The sequence below is a fragment of the Pleurodeles waltl genome, chromosome 10 (genome assembly GCF_031143425.1).
Source record: "Pleurodeles waltl isolate 20211129_DDA chromosome 10, aPleWal1.hap1.20221129, whole genome shotgun sequence".
Lineage (NCBI taxonomy): Eukaryota > Metazoa > Chordata > Amphibia > Caudata > Salamandridae > Pleurodeles > Pleurodeles waltl.
Window position 1 is genome coordinate 715,509,273 of NC_090449.1, and position 21,881 is coordinate 715,531,153.

A 21,881-nucleotide genomic window follows, 5' to 3' on the forward strand; every position below is an offset into this window, starting at 1 on the left:
ATGTTTGCCCCCAAAATTTCAGTGCCCCTCAACCCACAGGGGCTCAATTTCACATAAGCCTGCTTTAACAGGTGAACACCTGCTCACATATGTTTCCTTCAAAATTAGAAAAAACATACATGACATTTTTGGAAGATTCACAACCATTTTCTTACGTCCGCCTGGAAAACTATGTTAGTCGTAGACTTTCAGGATTACTCGTGCTAGTAAATATTCACTCGTTGAGATTAACTGCCAGGTGAGTGTCAGCATAAGAAATTCAGACCGAAATGTGTATTTGCATTTTTTTTAATTATTGTTCTTTAGCCACTCAAACATTTAAAAGCATTCACCGCCGTTACCCATTATGAAAAGAGACTTACTCCAGCGAAGCAGACGTGCATGCGTTTTAAGTATGAGAAACTACTGTGCAAAGACTCTGAATGCCCACAGAGTTTTTATGTTGCGTGATTTATTATCAGTGCTTTAAAATAAACACAGAGTGGGCTTTGTGCTACACTTAGACTATTTCTCTCTCTCCTCGTGCTGTTGGCTGTTTGGTGTACAAATAGGCAGGCCTCCTTTGGAGCGATTGCCTTGAGTGACTATATAATATCTGAGAAGAACATTGATTTATCACAAATTCTGTATCTTATAAATGCATTATATATAATCATTTGTTTTTTGTAGTATCAGACTTGTTTAATAAGGACTGAAAAAGCAGGTCATACCTATTGGCTTTGCCAATCCTTGTTCTGTATGCGTTCAACTAATCGGTCACCTAATTCTGCAGTATTAACGTCCTAGGACCATCACATTTTTGCCCCTTCTTCATTACCAACTTAAAATAAACAACCCCTATAGATTATTTTCCGTCTTCAGTACCCTTTTTGAACGTAAAGTTCCATGTCATGTGATTGAGAGAGAATCAGGGTTTGGAATTTACCATCACTAATTTCTGCTTTTGCGAACCTTTAGTGAACCAAGGTGCACAAAACGCTTTGCAAATCGAACCAGGTTTGTGAGAACACCTTAGAGTGTGATATACTTGCCTTTGGCTTCAGTTCATGTCTTTTTGCCTCCTCACTTTTTCAGGTTTGTTGCGGAAACTTAACGTTAACAGATTGTATGATATATTAACATAACCTTTATTGTAAAGCGTACCTTAGCCTTTGAAGTTCTGGGAAGTGAAATGTCAGATGTTTATTGTTAGCCAACTAAATGGCACTCATTTTATCCACTTCTGAAGGATGAAAGGCTGAATGGACCCAACAGATTTCTAACCTGTGACCATGAGGTCCAGCATAGTTTCTTGGAATGGATGCATTAGTCCACTGAGCCACCAGACCTGGCACAACGTTGGGTTGCCATCCTTAGCATGCACCTCTTAACACAGCTGCGAAAATATGTTGCCTCCAGATTGTTAGCTTTCCTCTGGTTTACTCTCGCGCTGATAGGTTTTGCGCACAAGATGCACAGGAAGAAATGTTTGATACAGATTTTCTGAACACAGACTAAAACCCAGTTTCCTCAAGGACCGGGGAAGCTGTCTTGCGACAATGAACAGACATATTGGTTTCCTGTCGCCGTTTATGTCCATGTCACATTCAAGGCTGAATGTGTTTATTGGCTCTTTCCGGCCAGTTTATGAACTTTTAACTGTGACGCGCATCCGTGTGCTTGACTAGACAAAATGGATTCACGAGTTGTGTTCTCAAATGGTGTTTCAGGCACGTTAGGTACTTTTGTTGGTCAAGTTCCGAGACAAAAAGTAGCTTGTAACGAAAGTTAAATTTACATACCCCCCCTCCCAATGTGCAACATTACTTATCTATTTATATAACCTGAACTAGTCTAAATACCATTGCCAGCAGTGGCTTATTATTTCTTTGGAAATATTCATGTATCTATATGTCTGTCTGTCACTTACCTGTCTAGAGACTCAGATATCTTCCTATTGCCCTTAACATACATCCTTTAACTTGATTGTAATGGAAAAACGAGTGCTGAGTGGACAGATAAAGATTGTGCTGTAATAATTATTTGTTTTCTGTTTGGTAATCTAACATTTTAGCTTACAACATACGGTGACTTGCGATACTTCTAGTAGTTTTTTATATTTTTGTTTTCTTCACTACATCCTCCTTTGTTTCTCTTTTCAAGCTCTTGTTTCTCTGCCCAGTGTCCATTTCAGCTGTTTTTTCTCTATATGTTTTCTCTTGTCATTCTTGCATTTTTATTTTAGATTAAATATGCCATGTTATGTGTTCTGTTCTCTGTAGAATTTCCTCACATCTCCCAACCTTGTGCGTCCTATGTTTTTTTGTTGTTTTATCTTCTTTCTGCTTTTCAAGGCCCATTTTCAAGCCTAATTCTTGTTTCTTTTCTTACTCTTTTTGTTTTCCTGCTGTTGTTTTCTTTTACCTCTTTCTCCTTCTCTGCCACTTTTTTGTTGTGTCCTTTTTGCCATTATTTCTGACTTCCTTTTTCCCTCTTAGCCTGCATGGGTATGGAAGAAGTGACAAGTACAGCAGAAGGATGTTCCAGAACACCTTCCTTTGAGCTTATACAGAGCTCTGTCCAAGGCGCACTGGTCAGAGAAGTGCAATAGAAACACTGGAGGAAAGATAAGTGCAGTGCACGTCTGCCTACATACTTGTCCCTGTTCCTCTTAAACCATTGGATCACTAGCTATGGGGAAAGTCTCTTCGGTGAATAGAGAACCGCATCTTGAGGAGCGTTGGGTTGCAGGCAGGTGTTCGTAAGCAGAGAACACTTACTGCGATAAGGTTGGTGTGAGGGATAGAAGGATAGTCTTTCCAGGTTTGAAAACACTATGACAAATCTCCAGCATCTTAGGAAATCCCCCAGTGGCCCAGTCCACTGTAGTTTTAAAACCGGCCTACTCCCATTCCTTCTGGCTCTTCATCTGTAAACAGTCAATGATAAATTCAGTAGTGTTGCTCAGGCGCGACCCATCCTTGAGGGCGGAGGGGCCACACCCGCCCACCTTTTGCCCCTCATGAAGAGTGTCTGTCAGGCTGAACAAAGGTCAGCCTGACAAATACTCTTCATTATCAGCTCAGACAGCCAGGAGTGAGACATGCACGATTTGCGCAGACTCCTGGCTGCCTGAGCTGAACTTTGCTGGGCTGAGGAGATCACAGCTCCTATGGGCGTGACCGCCTCAGCACAGTAAGGGCGCCTCAAGGCCCTCCCCTGGGTGACGAGGTAAGCGTCACCCATTGACTTCGACCTGGGCGCTTCAGGTTTAAGCCCTGAAGCGCCCAGGGCGAGAGTCAATCAGTGACACTTCGTCACAGAGTGGGGTGGGGTCAGCAGTCTCATTGACACCATCCCACTCTGTGACGAGGCTGGGACTGCTGCCTTCCCTGATTGGCTGACCTAAGGCGTGCATGCGTGTGCGTAAGAATGAGTGTGTGCGATCTTTTAAAATGAATGTTTGGTGCATGCATGCATGTGTGAATGTTATGAGTGTTATTGGATGTGCGTGCGTGTGTGAAAGAATGAGTGTGTGATGTTTTAAAATGAATGTTTGGTGCGTGCGTGCAAGTTTGAATGTTATGAGTGTTGTTAATGGATGTGCGTGCGTGCATGTCTGTGTGTGAAAGAATGAGTGTGTGTGAGCTTCCCGCCCGCCCCCCTCCCTCCTAAAGCTGCCGGCCGCCACTGGTGTTGCCATTGTATCGTGGGGTCGTTTTGGAGTTGCATTGCTGATAAGTCAGTTTGGTCTCTTAGACATCTCACAACCAGGGCCATCATTATCATGGACTTAATGACCACTTAAAAGCTTTGAATAAGAAGGCATTTTAGACTTTTTCTAAAAGTCTTTACATTTTCCAAAGTAATATTAATGAAGTCACCAAACCTCTTCCGAAGTGTCCTTGAAATCCTGTTAGATGTTACTGTTTCTGTATGTCTTATGATAAATACACTGTTTTGTCAAATTTAGAACATTTTAGAAGTGAAAGGAGCAATAGTCTTTCCTTACAAGCTAATGGAAGTACTAGGTTGCAGCACGCCATTTAATAATAAAAAGATGGAGATTGTCGTAATTGTTTTATAAATACTCCCTGCACCAGTCTGCTAGCCCTTTCTGATCACCCACTGAAGTAACATCAGGGTATGTCACTTCAGTCACTCTGCCATAGACTATATGTTCCCACACACACCAACCCGCCTCTCTTGTTCAGTAGGGTTATTGAAGTTATTCCTAAACCACATACCAACCGCAGGCTGTTTTGCGCTTACAATGCGTTGCTATGTTTCTTTCGTGAACTCTGGGGACATGCTACTCGCCCTGTTGATCTAGTCCATGTGATACACTGTTGCTCCCAGAGCATGTTCCAGGCTCTCCTGTACTCTTGTAGGACTCTGAATGGCTGGATGTGGACAGGGTACTATCCCCTTGGTAAAATGTGCACCCAAGGTTCTGAAATTGAAATAGTGGGAACCAACAGATTGAACTGGAACTTTAATGGGAGAACTGTTTCAACTCCTGTTTCAGGGTAAAAGTGGTTTCCATTACATAGTGGCGTGCAAACCATTTCACAGAGAACTACAGCTATGGTTCACGTTGTTATGCCATATCTCAACGAGGAAGCATTACTGCTCAGACCCACTTAAGCACGATACTAATCTAATTATGTAAAATATGAAGGTATTGTTAATAAAGTATTTAAGCATCAGTCAGCACAAAAGTAGTTTTTTTTTTTTTTTTATTTTTTTTTTTAGAAACAGTTGTTCTCATATACGTACAAAACTAGAGGTAAACGTAACGAACCTTGAGTTAGTTTGCAAACTAAACAAAGATGCACAATTTCTATTGACCGCTTCTTGGTGCCTTCGTTTCAAGAACTGCGCCGCAACCCTTGCTTGGTTTTCTGTGCTAAGATGGTTGACGCTAGCTCGTTCTTTTTGGACTAGCACCCTGGAGGTCCTGATGCCGTTATCATAACTTTTAGACAATAGCCACGGGTTGCTCTGGGCGGCGCTATCTATCTATCTTGGTGTGCCTGCTACAAAATTATTCAAAGTGCTCTTCTAAGGCCAGATAAGAGTGCAACAGCAATGCAAATAAGGACGAGGAAGGAATACAGTGGAAGAATTGTTTCAGCTGCTGCTGCAGGAAATAAGTCGCTCAAGTTCCAGCACAGTCAACTTGATTTGTCACATTCGCAAATACAGTTTGTATCTACGCTTTTGTATTTTTGGAGAAAACTATTCCCATGTGTCTCTTGAAACACGTGCACTCCAAGAGTGCCTGAGCCAAACTTAATATTTTTGTGAGACAGTGGTTTGCAAAAGAGCACTAGTGTGCCATGCTTAGACCAAGATAAGAATAAAACGAGGTAAACAGTAGACTAGGTTTAAACAAGCATTTGCAATGCAATGGGTCTCGCATTTCCTCGACTTGGAGCTATTAGCGTTGTAAAGTCCTAACTGGACTTTTATTGCCACATTAAATGAAAATGACAAGTAATACAGTTTTACATAAGTGACCCAATTTAAAGTACCACGCAATGAGCGTGAACGAGCACACAAAATGAAACAGAAGTTTGCTTGCAGTCAAACGTATCGACACATATGCAGCGAGATTGCGCTATGTAGGAAATAGAAAGAAAAAGTAGTCCAGAAGCCATGGTGAAAAGATGGAGCCTCATATGTGTTAAGTAGTTGGTTGGTGCGTTCGAGGAGGGCTAAACACCGGAAAAGGCATGACATTTGAATGCCTTTCACTAACGAAATCAAGCGATTTTTAAAAGACAAGCCCACAAACCAATGAATCTTATGGGCGTGCAGTGGCCGTGGTTAAAAGCCCACAGAGAGATCACAGCAGGCTTAGAGCGCTTGTGCGCTCGACCCTAAAAAGAATGAAACAACAAAAGTATCCTACTTCATTCACAACAGAACTTGGCTGCAGTCATCATGGTGGAATGTAATAGAAAAGCAGGAGGGATGAGGGATCATGGGTGCTAGTGGAATGGGTGCTGCATTGCATAGTAGGAAACATTTTGTAACATTTGATGTTCAATGTGAAAACAAGCATTGGCAAAGCCAATCAGTTTGCCTATGTAAAAGCTGTTGGTTTTGCAATTATGTTTTAGCCATGTAACTATGGTAGCATGGAGTGGTGTAAAGTAGGGAGGGGACAGTGAAGTTGTGTCGTGGAGTGACATAACCTAGAGTGGAGTCAAGTGTTGTAGCATTTCATAGAGTGGAGGGGCGTAGATTAGAGGGGTGCAGAGTGGAGTAAAGTGTTGCAGAGAGGAGGGGTTTAGAGTGTCATAGAGAATCTTAGAGTGGAGTCTCAAAGAGTTGGGTGGAGTGGCATAGCTTAGAGTTGAGTAAAGTGCCATTGACTAAAGTGTTGTAGGGTGGCATAGCATGGAGTAAAGTGACATAGAGTAGAATGGAATGGAGTGGCATAGAATGGCAGAGGCTTGTAAACTGGAGTGTCATAGAGTGGACTGAAGTGTGGAGTGGTATAGCATAAAATGGAGTAAAGTGTTGTGGAGTGGCACAGAGTGGAGAAAAGTGTTGTGGATTAGTGAAGAGTGGAGTAAAGTCTCAGAGTGGAGAGGCATAACGTGGAGTTGCATAGTGTCAGAGTGTTGTCATAAAGTGGAGGGTCATAGCTTGTCGTGGAGTGTTATAGGACAGCGCCGAATACTCAGAGGGAGAGTGAAGTACAATAGAGGCATGAACATTATAGACTGGTCTAGAGTGAAGTATAGAGTGGTGTAGAGGGGTGGGTCATAGAGTGGAGGAGTGTAGAGTGGAGTAAAGTGTTAGAGAAGAATGGAGTGGCATGAATTGGAGAAAGTGGCTAAAATGCCATAACATCTCATAGATTGGGGCATTGTAGATTGGAGTGGAGTAGAGTGGCCTAGAGATATGTTGCGTTATATATGTTGCGTAGAGTGTCAGAATGGAGTAGTGTCGTGGAGTGGCGTTCTGTTGAGGGTCGTAGAGTGGACTAAAGTGGTGTGAAGTGTAGTAGAGTGGAATCGCATATATCTGAACAGATAGTCGTGGAGTAGAGTGGCCTAACGTGGAGTGGCATAAGTATGCATGGTGTGGTAGTGCACTGGCATTATAGACAATGCATTTTCAATTGAAAAGACCCTTACATTTGCACAGTCATACAGTTTTTACTTAAACTATACAGTGCACAAACTGTGTGGAAATGGCATCACCTAGTGTATTGATTTCTTTATTTTATTATGTTAAAATATTTGTTTCCAGCACACTTCAGAATTACAAAAAATGTGCTTCATTTGTGCTTTCCTTATTCTGATACGTGTGTTTGTGTGTATGTATAGATATATAGATATATATATATATATATATATATATATATATATATATACATATACATATTTTATTAATTTTTGCAGTTTAGGCCAATGACAAAGCCCATGAGAACAACAATTAACCAATTACAAACAACTGAATAGTCCAATGAAATTACACTTGTATGCACAAACACATTCCCCTCCCAAACCCACCACCGATGGAACAGGATGTAAATCCAGGAATAAAATTCAGTACCTCGCAATCTCCTCAGCCATTCTCAACTCAATCCTGATATATTCTGAAATATTAGCACAGCTCATTTGACAAGATTTACATTTTTTGTGTGCTAGGAGAGCCTTTTCTTCCACATCCTCAGATTGTGAGATTAATCGTCTTACTTTGAAGTCAGAGAAAGGAAAGTAAACCCCTAGCTCCCTCGAGGAAGATCCAGTTAACTGGCTATGCTTCACAAGAGTGACAGACCTTCTGGACAGCCTAAAATAAAACCAGCAAAAAGAAATCAAGCAAGTATGAGTTACAGACCACAAAGCCAATGGTTTGAAATGTATTCTTAGGTCATTTTTCAGGATGTCCCCACAAAGTCTTTAGTAACCAGTCATCTACAATGTCCGGTAGGCTTCAACCTAAAAAGCATCCTGTTACATAAGATATGACACATTTCATTGCATGAACTCACAGTAATAATCACACTCAACTTCTGTTAGCTTAAATTAAGAGAAGAAACTTGCGGAAATGCTTCAACAGTTTCATGAGCGCACAGACCAACAATACACAACAAAAATTAATATTCACTTGAATAACCACAAACATTGGGTTACACATTACTTGCCATTAAGCTCTTCAACGTCCTGGCAGGGAGATTAAGTGCTATATAAATGCAATTATAATATAATTACTCTTGCAACTCAATGTTGAGGGATCATTTAACTATACCTGCAGTCCTTAACGGCCTCTCCTTTTCATTCACTTTGAGGGTCTGAGACTTTTAAGCTTGGGTCCAGTTTACTTGATTTTCGAGATTTTTTTTTAGCAAATGCGTACTGGGGACATTCCAAAGGTGTTCAACAAGGTTACAGATTGGCACCATCAGAGTTTGTCATTTGGTAGACTTAGACTCATAGCTCAGCAAGTGAATGTGGGAGCCCCAAAACTTAAATATTGTATAAAGTAGTTAATTGTTGTAGGCAACTGAAAATCAACTAGTAGATTATATGTGGCAGGGACTGCGTAAAGGAAAAAATCTGGAGCTAAATCTTTTCAGGTAGACATTTGCTCGATTTGATACTCGTATCCCAAAATGGAGAAATTAAAATAATTCCAGTATCTCGGTATTATAACGCATAATGGATAAATTACTTTAATAAAACTATAAGTAGACTAGCATCCAGGTGTTTCAGAACAAATCTGATTCAGCTATTCTTCATTGAAGAAGATTTTGGGGACTCCTGCTGTGTGAAACATTGTATTAAAAAATATTTTTCCGATTTGTGTTTTTTAATTGTTTGTGCTGAAGGTAACACAATCGTATCAGACTAGGGTTTGAAAGCAGCGGAGCAGCAAGGTTTCTCTTGCCGCTCTGCTATTTTCGTAATATTGTGTTTATTGACCACATAGGGACGTGATGACGAGGGATCTAAAGCGGAAATATGCTTTGGTTAGGAACTCACTGTCAGACCTAAAGTTGAGATTGCAAAAGCATGTATGTAGTAAGTGATATTTTTCTGTGTATTTACCTGCGAATTCCGAGCGAGACAATTTTAGAAAAAATCTATAGTAGACGAAAGAAAGTATACATTTTACACAATTCCTGTTTGTCTTTAGGCTTTACACATTTTTTAAAGATTTTCAGGTGGAATTATTATTGATCAATATAAAATTGCGCAATGCCAGATGGATGTACAATTACTTGAATACATACAAAGTTATTGTTTCTTCCTGACAGAACGTAGAAGTGAGACAAACGCAAAGCACCAGCAAAGATGTTTAGTCAATATGGCTGGAGTCTACCACAGCATGTACTGCAATGATTTAATGAGACACCTTTTAAGACCAATAAAATATCCAGTTCACGGAACCTGCAAACTCTACTCTGTGTGTGTGAAAGCGTAAAATACATCAGAATATATGCAATTAGTCAGTAACATCTAGACGCTTTACGTGATGAGTGGTGTGTAACATAAATCTAGGGTTATGTTTTATCTTTATAGTCAATAATTAAGTTCAAGTACGACTTTTGGTTGATAATTTATCATAAAAACAGGATTAGGGTTAATTGATTCATTTGTCACTTCAAAGATCTTTTTTTCTTGGTTATTCTTGTTTTTTTGTTGATACTTTGTAGCTTGTATTAAAAATGTATGCAACAGCTGAGTAACTAATGTTTGCACTGTGACCAATTAAAACCTTGATCAATCTTTATATCATTAAGCTGTTCTTTGGGAAACTATGGCCTCCAGTATGGGATGTATTCTTCCATATTGGAACACATTTTGAATGGATATTCTAGCTTCCAACGTTCCACACTGTATATACTTTATATTCTGACTACTCCTCCTTTCAGTGTGCATGGCGAATGGGGCCTTTATAAGTTCACCGTAGCTGTAGTGCCATATATCAACTAATTTCTGTTTGTGGAGTCTGCTCAAACTTTATAAGGATTCCTTTTTATACCCACGCTCAATTATTCAAAATATATATTTATATATAGAGAGACACCATAAAAAGAAATAAGGAGTTTGATTGTGTTGGGTCACCAACCTTAGTACTCCTGTACTCTTAATTTAGCGTACCCACCACTTGGTTGAAAAGCAACTGAGTGCAAAGGTGTGAGAATGGATGAGTTAGAAGTGAGTGTAAATGAGAATGGGTGAGTGAGGATGTGTTGTGTTTGCAAGTTTGATTTTGGCGTTGGCATACTGAAGGTACCAATGGCAAAATACAGACACTAGCATCATGGTCACCCTTGGTAAAGTACTGTTTCTGGCATTCGAGAGGTAACTCTTGGTTTAGGCTCTACCCTTTGCAAATTGCTGGTGCTAGCATATTGGAGGTAGTTTTCAGGATAATTGAGGACAATGTTGTCAGATGGGAGGGGGCAACCATGATAACATGCTGTCCCAGAAGTACTGAGGTAATTTTTGATATAAGAATAAATAAGTACATGTTTTAAAATGCCCTAATTACCCTATTTTGTAAAAACTTTCCCTGGGGAAAACTTTCTCTCAAGCCCCTCAGAAAAGGTCTCCTTATTTGCTTCCCATACTAATTACTAATTTCAAAGATCCCCAACATAGATGGTTTCTAAAATAGCCATTTGTCTCTTCTTTTTGTGTTGTTTTAATCATGTAGTTATTATGGAACTTCAGCAATGTCAATTATTGTGAGGTCATCAGAGTTGAAGCCATGTGACTGGACTTCCTGGGAAGAATCAGGGCCAAATGTCATATGACGTTAATTCCTGTGATATCATAAAGATCCTAAGGTATGCAATGTCACTTTTCCTACCCTATGAATTTTGAAGAATCGACGTCCATGGCCACTCCCAACGGTCCCAACAGAAATCTTTGCTTAGCACTGGTCTTTTCAGGAAGGCCCTGAAGCTGAACTGTTCCAACATGCTTTCTGCTAAATTCCACACTTGTTGGACACATTGAAGAACACCAGAAGATCAGAACAACTCTCGTACATATCCTCCACTTTCCAGAATTTCACCTAAGGCTCCGAAGTAACCAGGGAAGACGCATAGCACTATTCAAAAACTCTAAATGAAACAAGAATGAAATACATTTAGGTTGCCAGAAGAGCGGAGACACAACTAGGCCCAAGGAAGTGTGGCACTAAAAGGAAATAAGAAACTATAATGAGGAGGTAACAGTGATATACGAAATGTTGTTGTCCTTTTTGGTGACCACTTTGGTCCTGACACCCAACTAGGCCCCCAAACTGAAATTAATTACTATCTAAAGGAAATACCCACCTACTTCATGTCGCCCCCCTTGGGGCGTCAGATCAGATGGTTTGAATTCCTGATCCTGCTCTCCATTGGGAGAGAATCCTCTAAAACGCCAGCAAAGACCTCTATTCCAAAATTCAGGGCAGTAGAAGGATAAGGTAAGTGTGAAGAGTTTCCAGTAAGGGGCAGCACATTTTATGAATTTCGCCTGAAACATTACTTCTTTTTTTAATGGAGTTTAATTATGAAACCAGCTGATCCTACATTCTGCTGTAGACAGCCCGTGATCCTGTTAGTTTTGCCCCGAGTCTCATAGTCCTTTGTTTATGTCGAGTATTGCCTCATACTAAGACTTTCAAGAAGTTTACGTTTTTCTGCAGGCCGGTGACAACAGAATAACATAAACATCGACGTTTACCACATCAGCTTTTATACGTTGCTGCTGTGTACCATACAACAATACTCGGCATCATTTCAAGAGTTCATGTTACCGGTTGAGCCGACAGGATACCCAAAGACGATCTTATAAACAAACATTCTTTTATTGTACTCTAAAGTCTACTGAAAAGATTATGTTTCGTTTTCCAGTACAAAGCCCCCTCTATTCCACGTTCCACACCAGTAATATGTGTACATTTCTAAAACGAGCCTTGACCAGTGGCGTAGTCTGGGTGGCAGGGGGCCTACAGCAAGCAAGGAAAACAGGCCAAAATCATCTTGTTTCACAGTTTAAAAAATGGTGGTTCCCGCAGACTGCCGAGCCCCGGTGCCACTGCACATGTTGAGCTAATAATAGCTAGGACCCGGGGTCTGAGAGCGGGATGTGTGTCCGTGTGTAGTATAGCGCTTGAAGCTTGATGAATGCAATTTTAGTCTGTGAAACTCCAGGACTAGTTGATCTAATCTTATAATAAAAAGTGCCATTTCTATTTATAATAAGTAAAGGTTTAATCTGTGCTTACTAACCACAGCAATCACCGCTGGAATTTAAAATTCATACTTATTAAGATATGTGTGTTCTACCATGCATTGTGCAGTAAAAAAGCAAACTTCAATAGTATTGCGTACATTTTTATTACTATGCTGGACGATCTTTTAATGTTAATCATTCCTGAAGTAGATGACTGTTTTCTACCATATTTCTAATCTAATGCTTCAGTAAGTTTTTTCAGTGTGCATTTTTTGCCTATTACATTTAAAAAAACGCACACACTTTCCCTTATTCATAGATTCTAATGTTTTTGGAGCCCACAAATGAGCTTTAATAAAAATCGAAGAAACATGTTCCTGGGTGGGTCGAGAGGTGTAAATCAGTCTATCCTAGCCTCCCTATGCTTATACACCGGGCAGTGGTAGAAACACCCTCGTATATTTAGGTACATTTTGCATACTTATGATCATCAATTATAAAAGAAAAACAGTTTTGAATTTGTGTTTATGAGCCTACCATCATAAAATTCTTAATATCTGTAAAGGTCTGCAATGGTGAAAAGCAATGTCTGTATTTCACCTAACATGATTATTTGAAGGCATTTGGAAAGGCGCTGAAAAACTTCCTTTAGGTTGTATTTCAATCAGCGTTTCTTGCTCTGAGTAAAAAATAATACATTTATTTGAAATTTCAGAAATCACACAATTATGAAATGCCTTAAAAAGAAAAAAAGGAAGATTTAGGTTATAAAATCAGTGCAATTGGAAGGTAGGTAACCATGTGTTTTTAACTCAGAACCTTGCCTTTAGCAATTATATTGCATTTGATATCACTTTACACAATAATGCATCAGTAGTTAAACCAAAAATCGAGTGCGAAAGAAGGCTAAATTGGAAAGTGTACTGTTGCCCTGTGTATTCCATATCATCCTTTCTTCTTGCTGTTTACTACTTCAAGCTCTTTATCTCCATTTTATTCTCTTACTTTTGTTTCATACTTCTGATGGCAGATTCCCAACATTAGAATTTTCCCTAAGTGCCAGACAAGACCTACAGACCATTTGTAGCAGTGTGCCAAGTGAAGTTGGGTCCGATTCGACCCTGTAAGTGACAGAGTGGAGCCACATATAAGCACCAACATCAGTTCATTTCTTTTCACATCTTCTAATGCAAATCCAGAGCTCTGCTTCTAAATTTATGTGATCTTCCAAAGACTTCTAAACTTCCATATTTTGCTTTCCATTCGAAGTAGTGAGTCGAGGACAATCAGGCTATGATCATGTTGTTTCGGCCACAATCCTGGATTGAGGTGAGGGTGTTCTGAGGCTTGTTGGACTCTTCACCGCCAGGTGCGACATGCGAGCCCTAGAGGAGAACTTGAATTCCCAGTGGCCTCTGCATCAAAGCGGCCTTTCCAACATTGTCCACATTTCAAAGATAGCAGCTCAAGATCTGCACTGGTAGTTGACCGCCTGCAGTTTGCCTTGCAGCTGGCTACAGTCTCTTTGCCACCTGGAGCAGACAGTGGGGACAGATACTTTGCAGCTTGAGGAGGGTCAATAGGCGGAGGTGGAGATCAGAGGACTCTGATTTGGAGCCCGACCGTCCACTGGAAACACATCATCTGGAGCTGTGGGCCATTTGCCGTACTCTAAATGCCTTCCTGCCTTCTACTAAAGGGAAACCGTGCAGGTTCTCAAAGACAACACCACACTACCATGTGGGATACTGAAATAATCAGGGTGGAGTTTGTTCTTTGGTCCTCTAGAGGTGGCTAGAGTTCTTGTGCATCTTTCTGGTTGCCAACCACCTGGCAGGGTTCCTGAATATCGGAGTAGATGAACTGCACAGGCAATCTTTGGCAGCTTGTGAGTGGCTCCTACATCCTGAGGCTGTGCTTGACCTTTTTCATCACTGGGGAAGAACCCTGACTTGATCTTTTCACCACAGTTGAGAATGTGGTGTATCAAAGATTTTGCATGTTGTAGGCTCCCCAATAACATTTGTTAGAAGACACATTCTGGCTGGAATGTAGCAATGAACTCCTGTATTCCTTCCCCCTACTTGTTTTCCTGCTTCAAGTTCTGAAGACGGTCAAGAGTGACCAGGCCCAATTCATCTTGGTGACCCTGAATTGGACCAAGAGAGTTCGATAACCAGAACTTGTGAGCAGGAGCATCGGTCCTCTGATCAGGCTGGCACTTGACCTCATGTCTCAGCACCAGGACGGACGGGGTCCTCCATCTGAAGCTACGTAACTTGCACCTCCATTGAGTGGTAGCAATTGACGGCATTCAGTTTGCCAACCGAGGAGGTGTATATCTTCCTTGCTGCTAGGCTCCTTTACAAGAAATCTGTTTATGCTAGGCACTGGAATAAATGTGTGACCTAGCTCAGTGCCCGGATTACAGATCCCTTCATGGCAAAGCTATTGGATGTCCTTTTAACTTTTTTGTCTTTAGCCAAGCAAGATCTTGCTGTGGGCACTGAAGAAGGTTGTCAGCTTTTTGGCATTTCTACACTTGCAGGACCAACCATTCTTGTTTAAGTCACCTCTTGTGATTAGATTTTATAAAGGTTTAACACACGCTTCCTCCCAAGCCCTTTTTGGTGCCATAGTGAGACCTTAACTTGGTCTTGACATTCCTCATGTGTACGCCCTTTGAGCCAATCCATAGCTGCACACAGAGTCTCCTGATCTTTAAAACTGTCTTCTTCATTGCAATTACATCAGCCTGTTGTGTGAGTGAACTTCCGGCACTCTCATTGCAATTGCCTTGTGCCACCTTTTTTTGTGGACAAATTGGTACGGAGTCCGTGGGTGGTCTTCTTACCTAAAGTAATGACTCTCTTTTATGTAAGGCCATACATCACTGTACCAGTGTTATTTACTCCTTGAAAGTGGAGAAGCTGCTCCATTGGTTGGACCCCAAAAGGGAATTGAGCTTTTACATATATTGTACCAAGGATCATTGTGTGGATGATCAGCTTTTTGCAGGGTTCTCTGGAGCATAGAAAAGGAAGGCTATGCAGAAGAGGACCCTGTCAAGATTGAGAGTCCTCTACATTAAAATCTGGTATGCACTGACCAGGCAACAGATTACCAAAGCTCTGCAAGTCCACTGACTCAGGGCCAAGGCAGCTATAGCTGCATTGATGCAGGGGGTGCCTGCCCTTGGCACCACTGCACTTCTTCATGTAGCACTGTTGTCTTGCTATCTAGGTCCAACTGGAAGGACATTTTTTATGCCCCGTTTTGCAGGACTGTTTTGCAGTCAAAGCTGGCGACAGGACAAAGTGGGGGGCGGGGTGGGAACTAAAAAAAAAAATAATAATAAAAAAAAAAATTTAAAAACAACTTACCTTGACCCCGCCACACCGCCGCTCTACTGTTCTCTGTTGCACTGCAGGCAGGCACAGGCTCCCAGCCTGCCCTGCGCCCATTCTTGACACTACTCTCATGCTGCTGGCAGCATGAAAGCAGCCTCAGGATTAGCCTGAGCTCTCTGGCTTTGTGCTCCCAGGCAGACTGGGAGCTTGTGCCTGCTGTCTCCAACCTGGTAACACAGGGCTGGGTTGGAGAGAGCTCAGTGTGCATGTGTAACTGAGACAGCCAGCCAAGAACATATGTACACTGAGGGGAGTGCACACCACTGCCCTCTATGGCTGTCATCACCCCCATGGCTACTCCCCTTCAAAAATAAAGCGATAATAAACATAGTTTATTATCATTTTATTTTTAAAGTTTTGCAGGTGCTGCTGTTGGCGGGGGTGACGATCCTCCACCATAGTGGAGGAGACGCGGCTGCTCTTTGGTCTGAGAACCCTCCATAGACCACCACCTTGGGGAGGTAAAGCTTTTGTATCTATTCTATGGTGAGGAATCTGCAGTTAGATGTATTCGTCATAACAATAAATTACCTACCTGTGGTAATGCTGTTTGTGGTGGATACTCTAACTGCTAATTCCTCAGTGCACTCCTGCCACTCCTTTCTGTGATGTGATGTCACCTTTTAACATATAAAGAGGTCCTAAGTCAGTACTTATAACACTGTTACCACCAGTTGTTAATGCTTCGTATGTGTGGGAACAGAATAGTCAAGAAATAGAAGTTAGGGCGCTAGGGCATTGCTGCATTACAGGGAGAGGGAGAAGGAACCACGCAGACCTGCACAATGCTCCCTAGTGGCACGCAAGAGCACTATTACAAAGGATTTTTGGGTTCAGTCTGGTGACTAGGCTAAGGTGAGTAATCTGCAGTTAGATAGAGTATCCACCCGAAAGAGCATTACCAAAGGCAAGTAATATGCTCTTTTTGGTGTGTTTGACATATGTAATGTTAATGCAGCCGATTTTGTTTATCCCTAGTGTTCGAGTTGGAATTCTCCAAGCCTGCTCAGATATGTTCATAGAATTAGAAAAAAAATTACTGTGGCCTACATTGTTTGTTCTACGTCTGAATTCCATAGTCTTCTGACATAATATAATTGTTATAGATCCAATCTTCCTTGCGGGCTCAGATCACATTACACCTCTAAGTGATGTAAGTTGTTTCAAAATTACTGAGTCCTTTTGACAAAATTTGCAGCTATCCCCACTAAATACTGTTTTAAAATAAACACACACATGAATAGAGATGTTCTCAGTTTTTAATTTAGAATCAACTTTTCTCTTTATATTTAATTCAGTATACACTAAATTTCATATTCAATATTGGTTCTTATTTTTTCTTATGTTGGTAATGTATTTTGACTGCTTAAACATTCTGTATGGTAAATGTACTGTCATTTCAATAATACAGATATAGAAACTTCATAGCAGCAGTTCTGTCTTCTCTACACGGTAAATGTTCAGTGTCTGGTTCTAAAAGGGAAATAAGAGAAAAAAACAAGCTTGGGTGGCAGCATCATTATTTTAGTTTTGTGTTTTCTTTTATTTATTTTTGTTTCTACAAAATGCCAAGTTACAAGTGAAGACAATATACCCAACCTACTGATAATACAGCAGAAATACTATATACAGTGTGGACAATATTGGCAGTTTCAGATAGTCATTGTGGTTGAATGATTAGAAATGGAATGAATAGGGAATTAGGATAGTCCTCCAGATACATCAGAATAGGTAACGGATAAGAGAGTCCATAGGTTGTAATTGAGAAGAGGGTATACAAAAGTGTCTACCAAAGAGGTAGTGTGCCAGGTGTTTTTTGCATGAAGGGAGTCTTTGTGGTATTACTTTTTTTGGACATAAAAGTGTGTAAACAGTTGCAGAATTCATAAAATGTCTTTGTGATTCTTTCACAAGATAATTGCTGCCAGTCTGAAGGAGAAATATTTTTTAAAAGGGCAAGATCTATTAGTGCACATGACAGCATAAATATTTGTAAGCTTCTGTTAAGATCCAGATAAAGTGTGTACAAGGCACATAATGCCCATCAAATATTACTTCTTCACTTGACTGCATTTTACAATGCTTATTGTTGTCTCCTTGTGCCTCTATTTTAGTACATTGTGGTACAAACTGACATTATCTTAATGATGACTTCAAAGGGTAATTTTAGGATAAATAAATCTCCCAGAAACCTTATGTATTTAATGTTTACTTGCCAATCCTCAATAATCTTAACTATTCCTAGTCATGGATCTCTTAAGCGCACTTGAATATTGGTACTATTGTGAATTAATTTGGCGCCTAAGCAAATTTCAAAACACTATTAACCAGCCTAACGATACGAGTTTTGTTTCTCCAATTCACTTAGGCATTGTTAAATATATTTTTTCATGAAATATTTCTGTTATGAAGACTTAAGTTTTGAGATTTTCTAGTACATCTTCACTCATCTCAAATGTACTTGAGATAATATTTTTGATTTAAGCATTGCCTTTGCATTTCGTTGTTTTAATGGTTTTGATTGAAGCAATAAGAGGGCTTCTAAGATTGTTGACTTGGCAATATGAGCAATTCTTTTAAATTACAATTGATGACATCAGCTGCAACAGCTCTGATCTGAGCAATGCTTAAAGCCATTGCCCAGCTAGGCCATCTTCTGCTGTCTCTTTCCTTAAATCAAATTCAACATAGTTCTAATACTGTGAATCATCTGAGGTCATCAAAAGTAGTTTGATTGCTAATATTGTACTGCAACTAATGGCCGAGGGTGCTCCGGTTGAGCCAAAGAGGGCCTATAATGAAGAAGAGTTTCTTCAACAACCAGTGTAGCCTGAGGCAGGAGGGCTGAACACTATTAGAACATTTCACCAATTGAGGGCAGAATTTTCTAAATTAAAAAGGGAAGAAAGAAAATCATTGAGAGGTTGAAACAAAAGGTATACCAGCCATTATCGGCCATGTGACACTATCGTCTTCGGTAGACCTCTCCACATTGCAAATTACTAATTTTTTGCAACGTGGTTATTTAAATTCAACAACATAATTGGCTTGAGTTACAAATTAGGATTTTGAAACTTTATGGGTCTGTTAGTCTGGCTTGAGTCTGCCACATACAGTAACATGTTCCTCTCCTCCACTTGAAGTGTGTCAGCGCATAGCTTAAATAGAGCATAGGTATGTTGAGAACTCCGTTGAACTTGATCGAGTGTTCGCTGGCCAATAATGGCTAGGAAGAATTTTCTACTCCAAAGTTCCAAAATGTGTGTTTTTTCAACCGTTTTCATATAGTACAGAGTACTGTGAGTGGATGGAATGTTTTAATAGCATTATCGCCCTTCTGCTTTGGGCTCCACTTGCTGGCAAAGGGGCGTTAATGACTGGCATAGTCCTCTGAAGCTATCTGTAGTAATGAAATCTACCTGTAGTCTCTTTTCTGTGTGTACAAACACTGCCAACAGTGTAAGGCTTTAGGGAAACAAAAATGCTGGGTAAATTAAAATGCACTGTGATATGTTTAGAAAATGTCCTTTCAAAACAGTTAATTTGTGTCCTGCTTTGTTTTTTTAAGATATGCCACTCCATGTGCGTCGAAGTAGTGACCCTGCGCTGATCGGTTTACCGACCTCCAACAGCGAATCAAATTTTACAGCCGAAGAGACTTCACGCAAGAATCCTTCCCGATGGTCCACCACTCCAGGCTTCCATAAAAAGAGCCATTCCGGGGGTCCTGGCAGTCTTGAAAGGAAGGTATGTTGGTGTGGTTAACTGTGAAAAACCTAACATTTCATCCACGAGGGCAATTGCTGCTTCAGTTTAAGAGACTTGATAAAATAAATCACCCCGTGAAAGGTTTCCACTGACTAACAAACTGATCTGTTGCCAGAACATTTCCAATGTACCATGGGTTGCCAAGCTAAATCGCTTGGATCTTGACACGAATCGCACATTTCATGATGTTCATCCACACTCTGGTTTCAGATTGTACATGTGGAGCTGTTGGTTGGTTGAAACTCCGTCAGCTGAGAGTTTGTTTTACGCTTGAGGGATATTTAGCATAATTATAATGATTCGTTCTTAAAATAGTACTCAATAATGCACTTCTGCCATTTCCAAGCGCTGTAGATTACTGACATTAGTTCCACCCACTATAATGGAGCTCAGATCACCCATTTTGGAATGATGGAAGGGTCAATCGACCTTGTGAGAAGCTAACACTTGACACCCAAGAAATAAACCACACTCATGGAGGCAAAGCGTTGATAGCCAGGAAAACCACAAATTAAGCTCCAAAACAGTAAAGCACAATTAAACTGTAACTGCAATATCTTGTCCTTTGCATTCACAGTTGATATTGGCACCTGACGAAGATTGGGATGATTATAATTACATTAAATTATGCTACCGTAGGACAACAACCTACTTTTATACTTGGCAGACGTTAACTACCATTGACACAACCAATTGTTTTGGCTTCATAGTGAAACACAAGCACACTGTGGATGGCAGCTGTCTTGAATGCACACAGAGGTACAGTGGAGGAGGTATCAGTGCAAGCTTTACACACACACACACACACACACACACACACACACACACACACACACTACAGCAAGGGTAGTAGCATAAGCTTCCCTGACATATACACAACGGGCACTGCAGAGACCTTTGTATGGTTAAAGCTCCACACCCACACACACACACACCCGTTACTGCATGTGCAGCAGCACAAGCTCCCCTCACTTAAAACAAGCAGGTGCAGCATAGTCGGCAGCAGTGTAAGCCTCACACACTCAATTTACAGCATTTTACAGCAGGTGGAGAAGTAGAACAAGCTTCCCTCACATACAAAGTGTAGTTATAGCACAGTTAGCAGCAGCATCTGCTTCCTTTGTCCTTAAGCATCTTTGAGAGGTGTGCAAACTATGCAGGATATTCACACAATCCAGGCACTTTGAACAAGCATAGGGTGTGTAGGCTGACAAATGGTTGGGTAGCTGAAGGCCTGCAAAGGTACTGAAATCTGGCCATACATTTTTATGCAGACACTGATAGTACACAAACATCGCTTGAATAACACATCTTACGCATGTTACTTTTTTAAAGTTATCTGATACATTTTTGTAGGTGAGACAAACTTTTCCGCTGCGGACCTGCGTTTGGTTTCTAGTTGAGTATCACACTGTATCCTCGCAGCTGGCCTTAAAAGGCATCTCTGGCCTTTGTCCCTCTGAAAGGATGTTTGCTGGCAGTGGTACCTATCACATCTCCTGTCTTTCTTTAAAATTCTAATATATGACTTAAAGTTGTTACAAGTACCTTTCTGAACTTTCGCTAAAGTCTTCGAACATTATGATGACTCCATTTTTTTAAATATCTGGGCCATTATGGAACTGGACTAAAACTGTAACCCTTTAAAGCAAAAATACAGTGTCCCTATACTTTATGGGCTGAACTTAGTCGTAGCTAGAGTCTTAGACATAACTCTGCACTTCAGTCTTCAGATCATCTTCGTATTGAATACTTAATGGACTTCATACGTTGGGGTGTGCGAAATTTGCAATATTTCCTTTTGTGCATGCAACTATGTAAAATATCAGAAAAATTACATAAAATAATGCAAAAACTACTCAAATTAAAAACTGGCATTTTGCACTAGATTTTAATGTGAATTTCATTTTCATGTTTGTTTAGCAAAAAAACAAGTGCCCCCTAAAACAACTGCTCCCAATCTGCTCTTTTGCATTGTTCCTGTGCTCCCTTGCTAGGATTTCTCTTCATGAATGGATTTGAAATTACACCACTAGGCATAATTGCATAATTTGTGGCATGATACTTAACAAGCGTGGGCGAAATTATGCAAGTTTACTGCTGCGTAAAGATAATTTCACCTGGGCCTAATCATAAAGCTGTGCACATAGTACTACTAGTATACATTCGCTGTGTAGATTCAGGACTCGTAGGTTTGCATTGTAAACTGAAGTAACTGTTTAGGATGTGGATGAATAGATAGTAAAATATTTGTTGAATAAAACTTGCCTTTACAATGAGAGAAATATGGTTTTAATTTCCCTTTCTTTCAAAAGCATCCCTGCCCCTTTGATGTGTTTTTCTTGACTTTTCTGAAGTACGGGGAGTGGAGGGCATATTCCTCACACTGTACTACTTGCCTTAACTCTTTTTTTGACAGAGAAGCCAAATGTGGGGTAGCAGAAAGTGGCTATTTTTCTATTTGTGCCTTATGTATTATCCCTATAATCCTTTTTTCTGTAAGCTTCAACTATCCACCTTT

The 21,881-nt window shown here is 40.5% G+C and overlaps 1 protein-coding gene across 10 annotated transcripts in view; it reads left to right on the forward strand.

The window, feature by feature from the left end:
* PARD3 (par-3 family cell polarity regulator) overlaps window positions 1-21,881 on the forward strand; it is a 1,239,520-nt gene that overhangs the window by 451,003 nt on the left and 766,636 nt on the right. For all 10 annotated transcript variants that reach the window (XM_069211229.1, XM_069211227.1, XM_069211231.1 and 7 more), the window contains exon 4: window positions 19,161-19,339. In XM_069211229.1, the coding sequence (XP_069067330.1) occupies window positions 19,161-19,339 (179 nt within the window). The remainder of the gene's footprint in view (window positions 1-19,160; window positions 19,340-21,881) is intronic.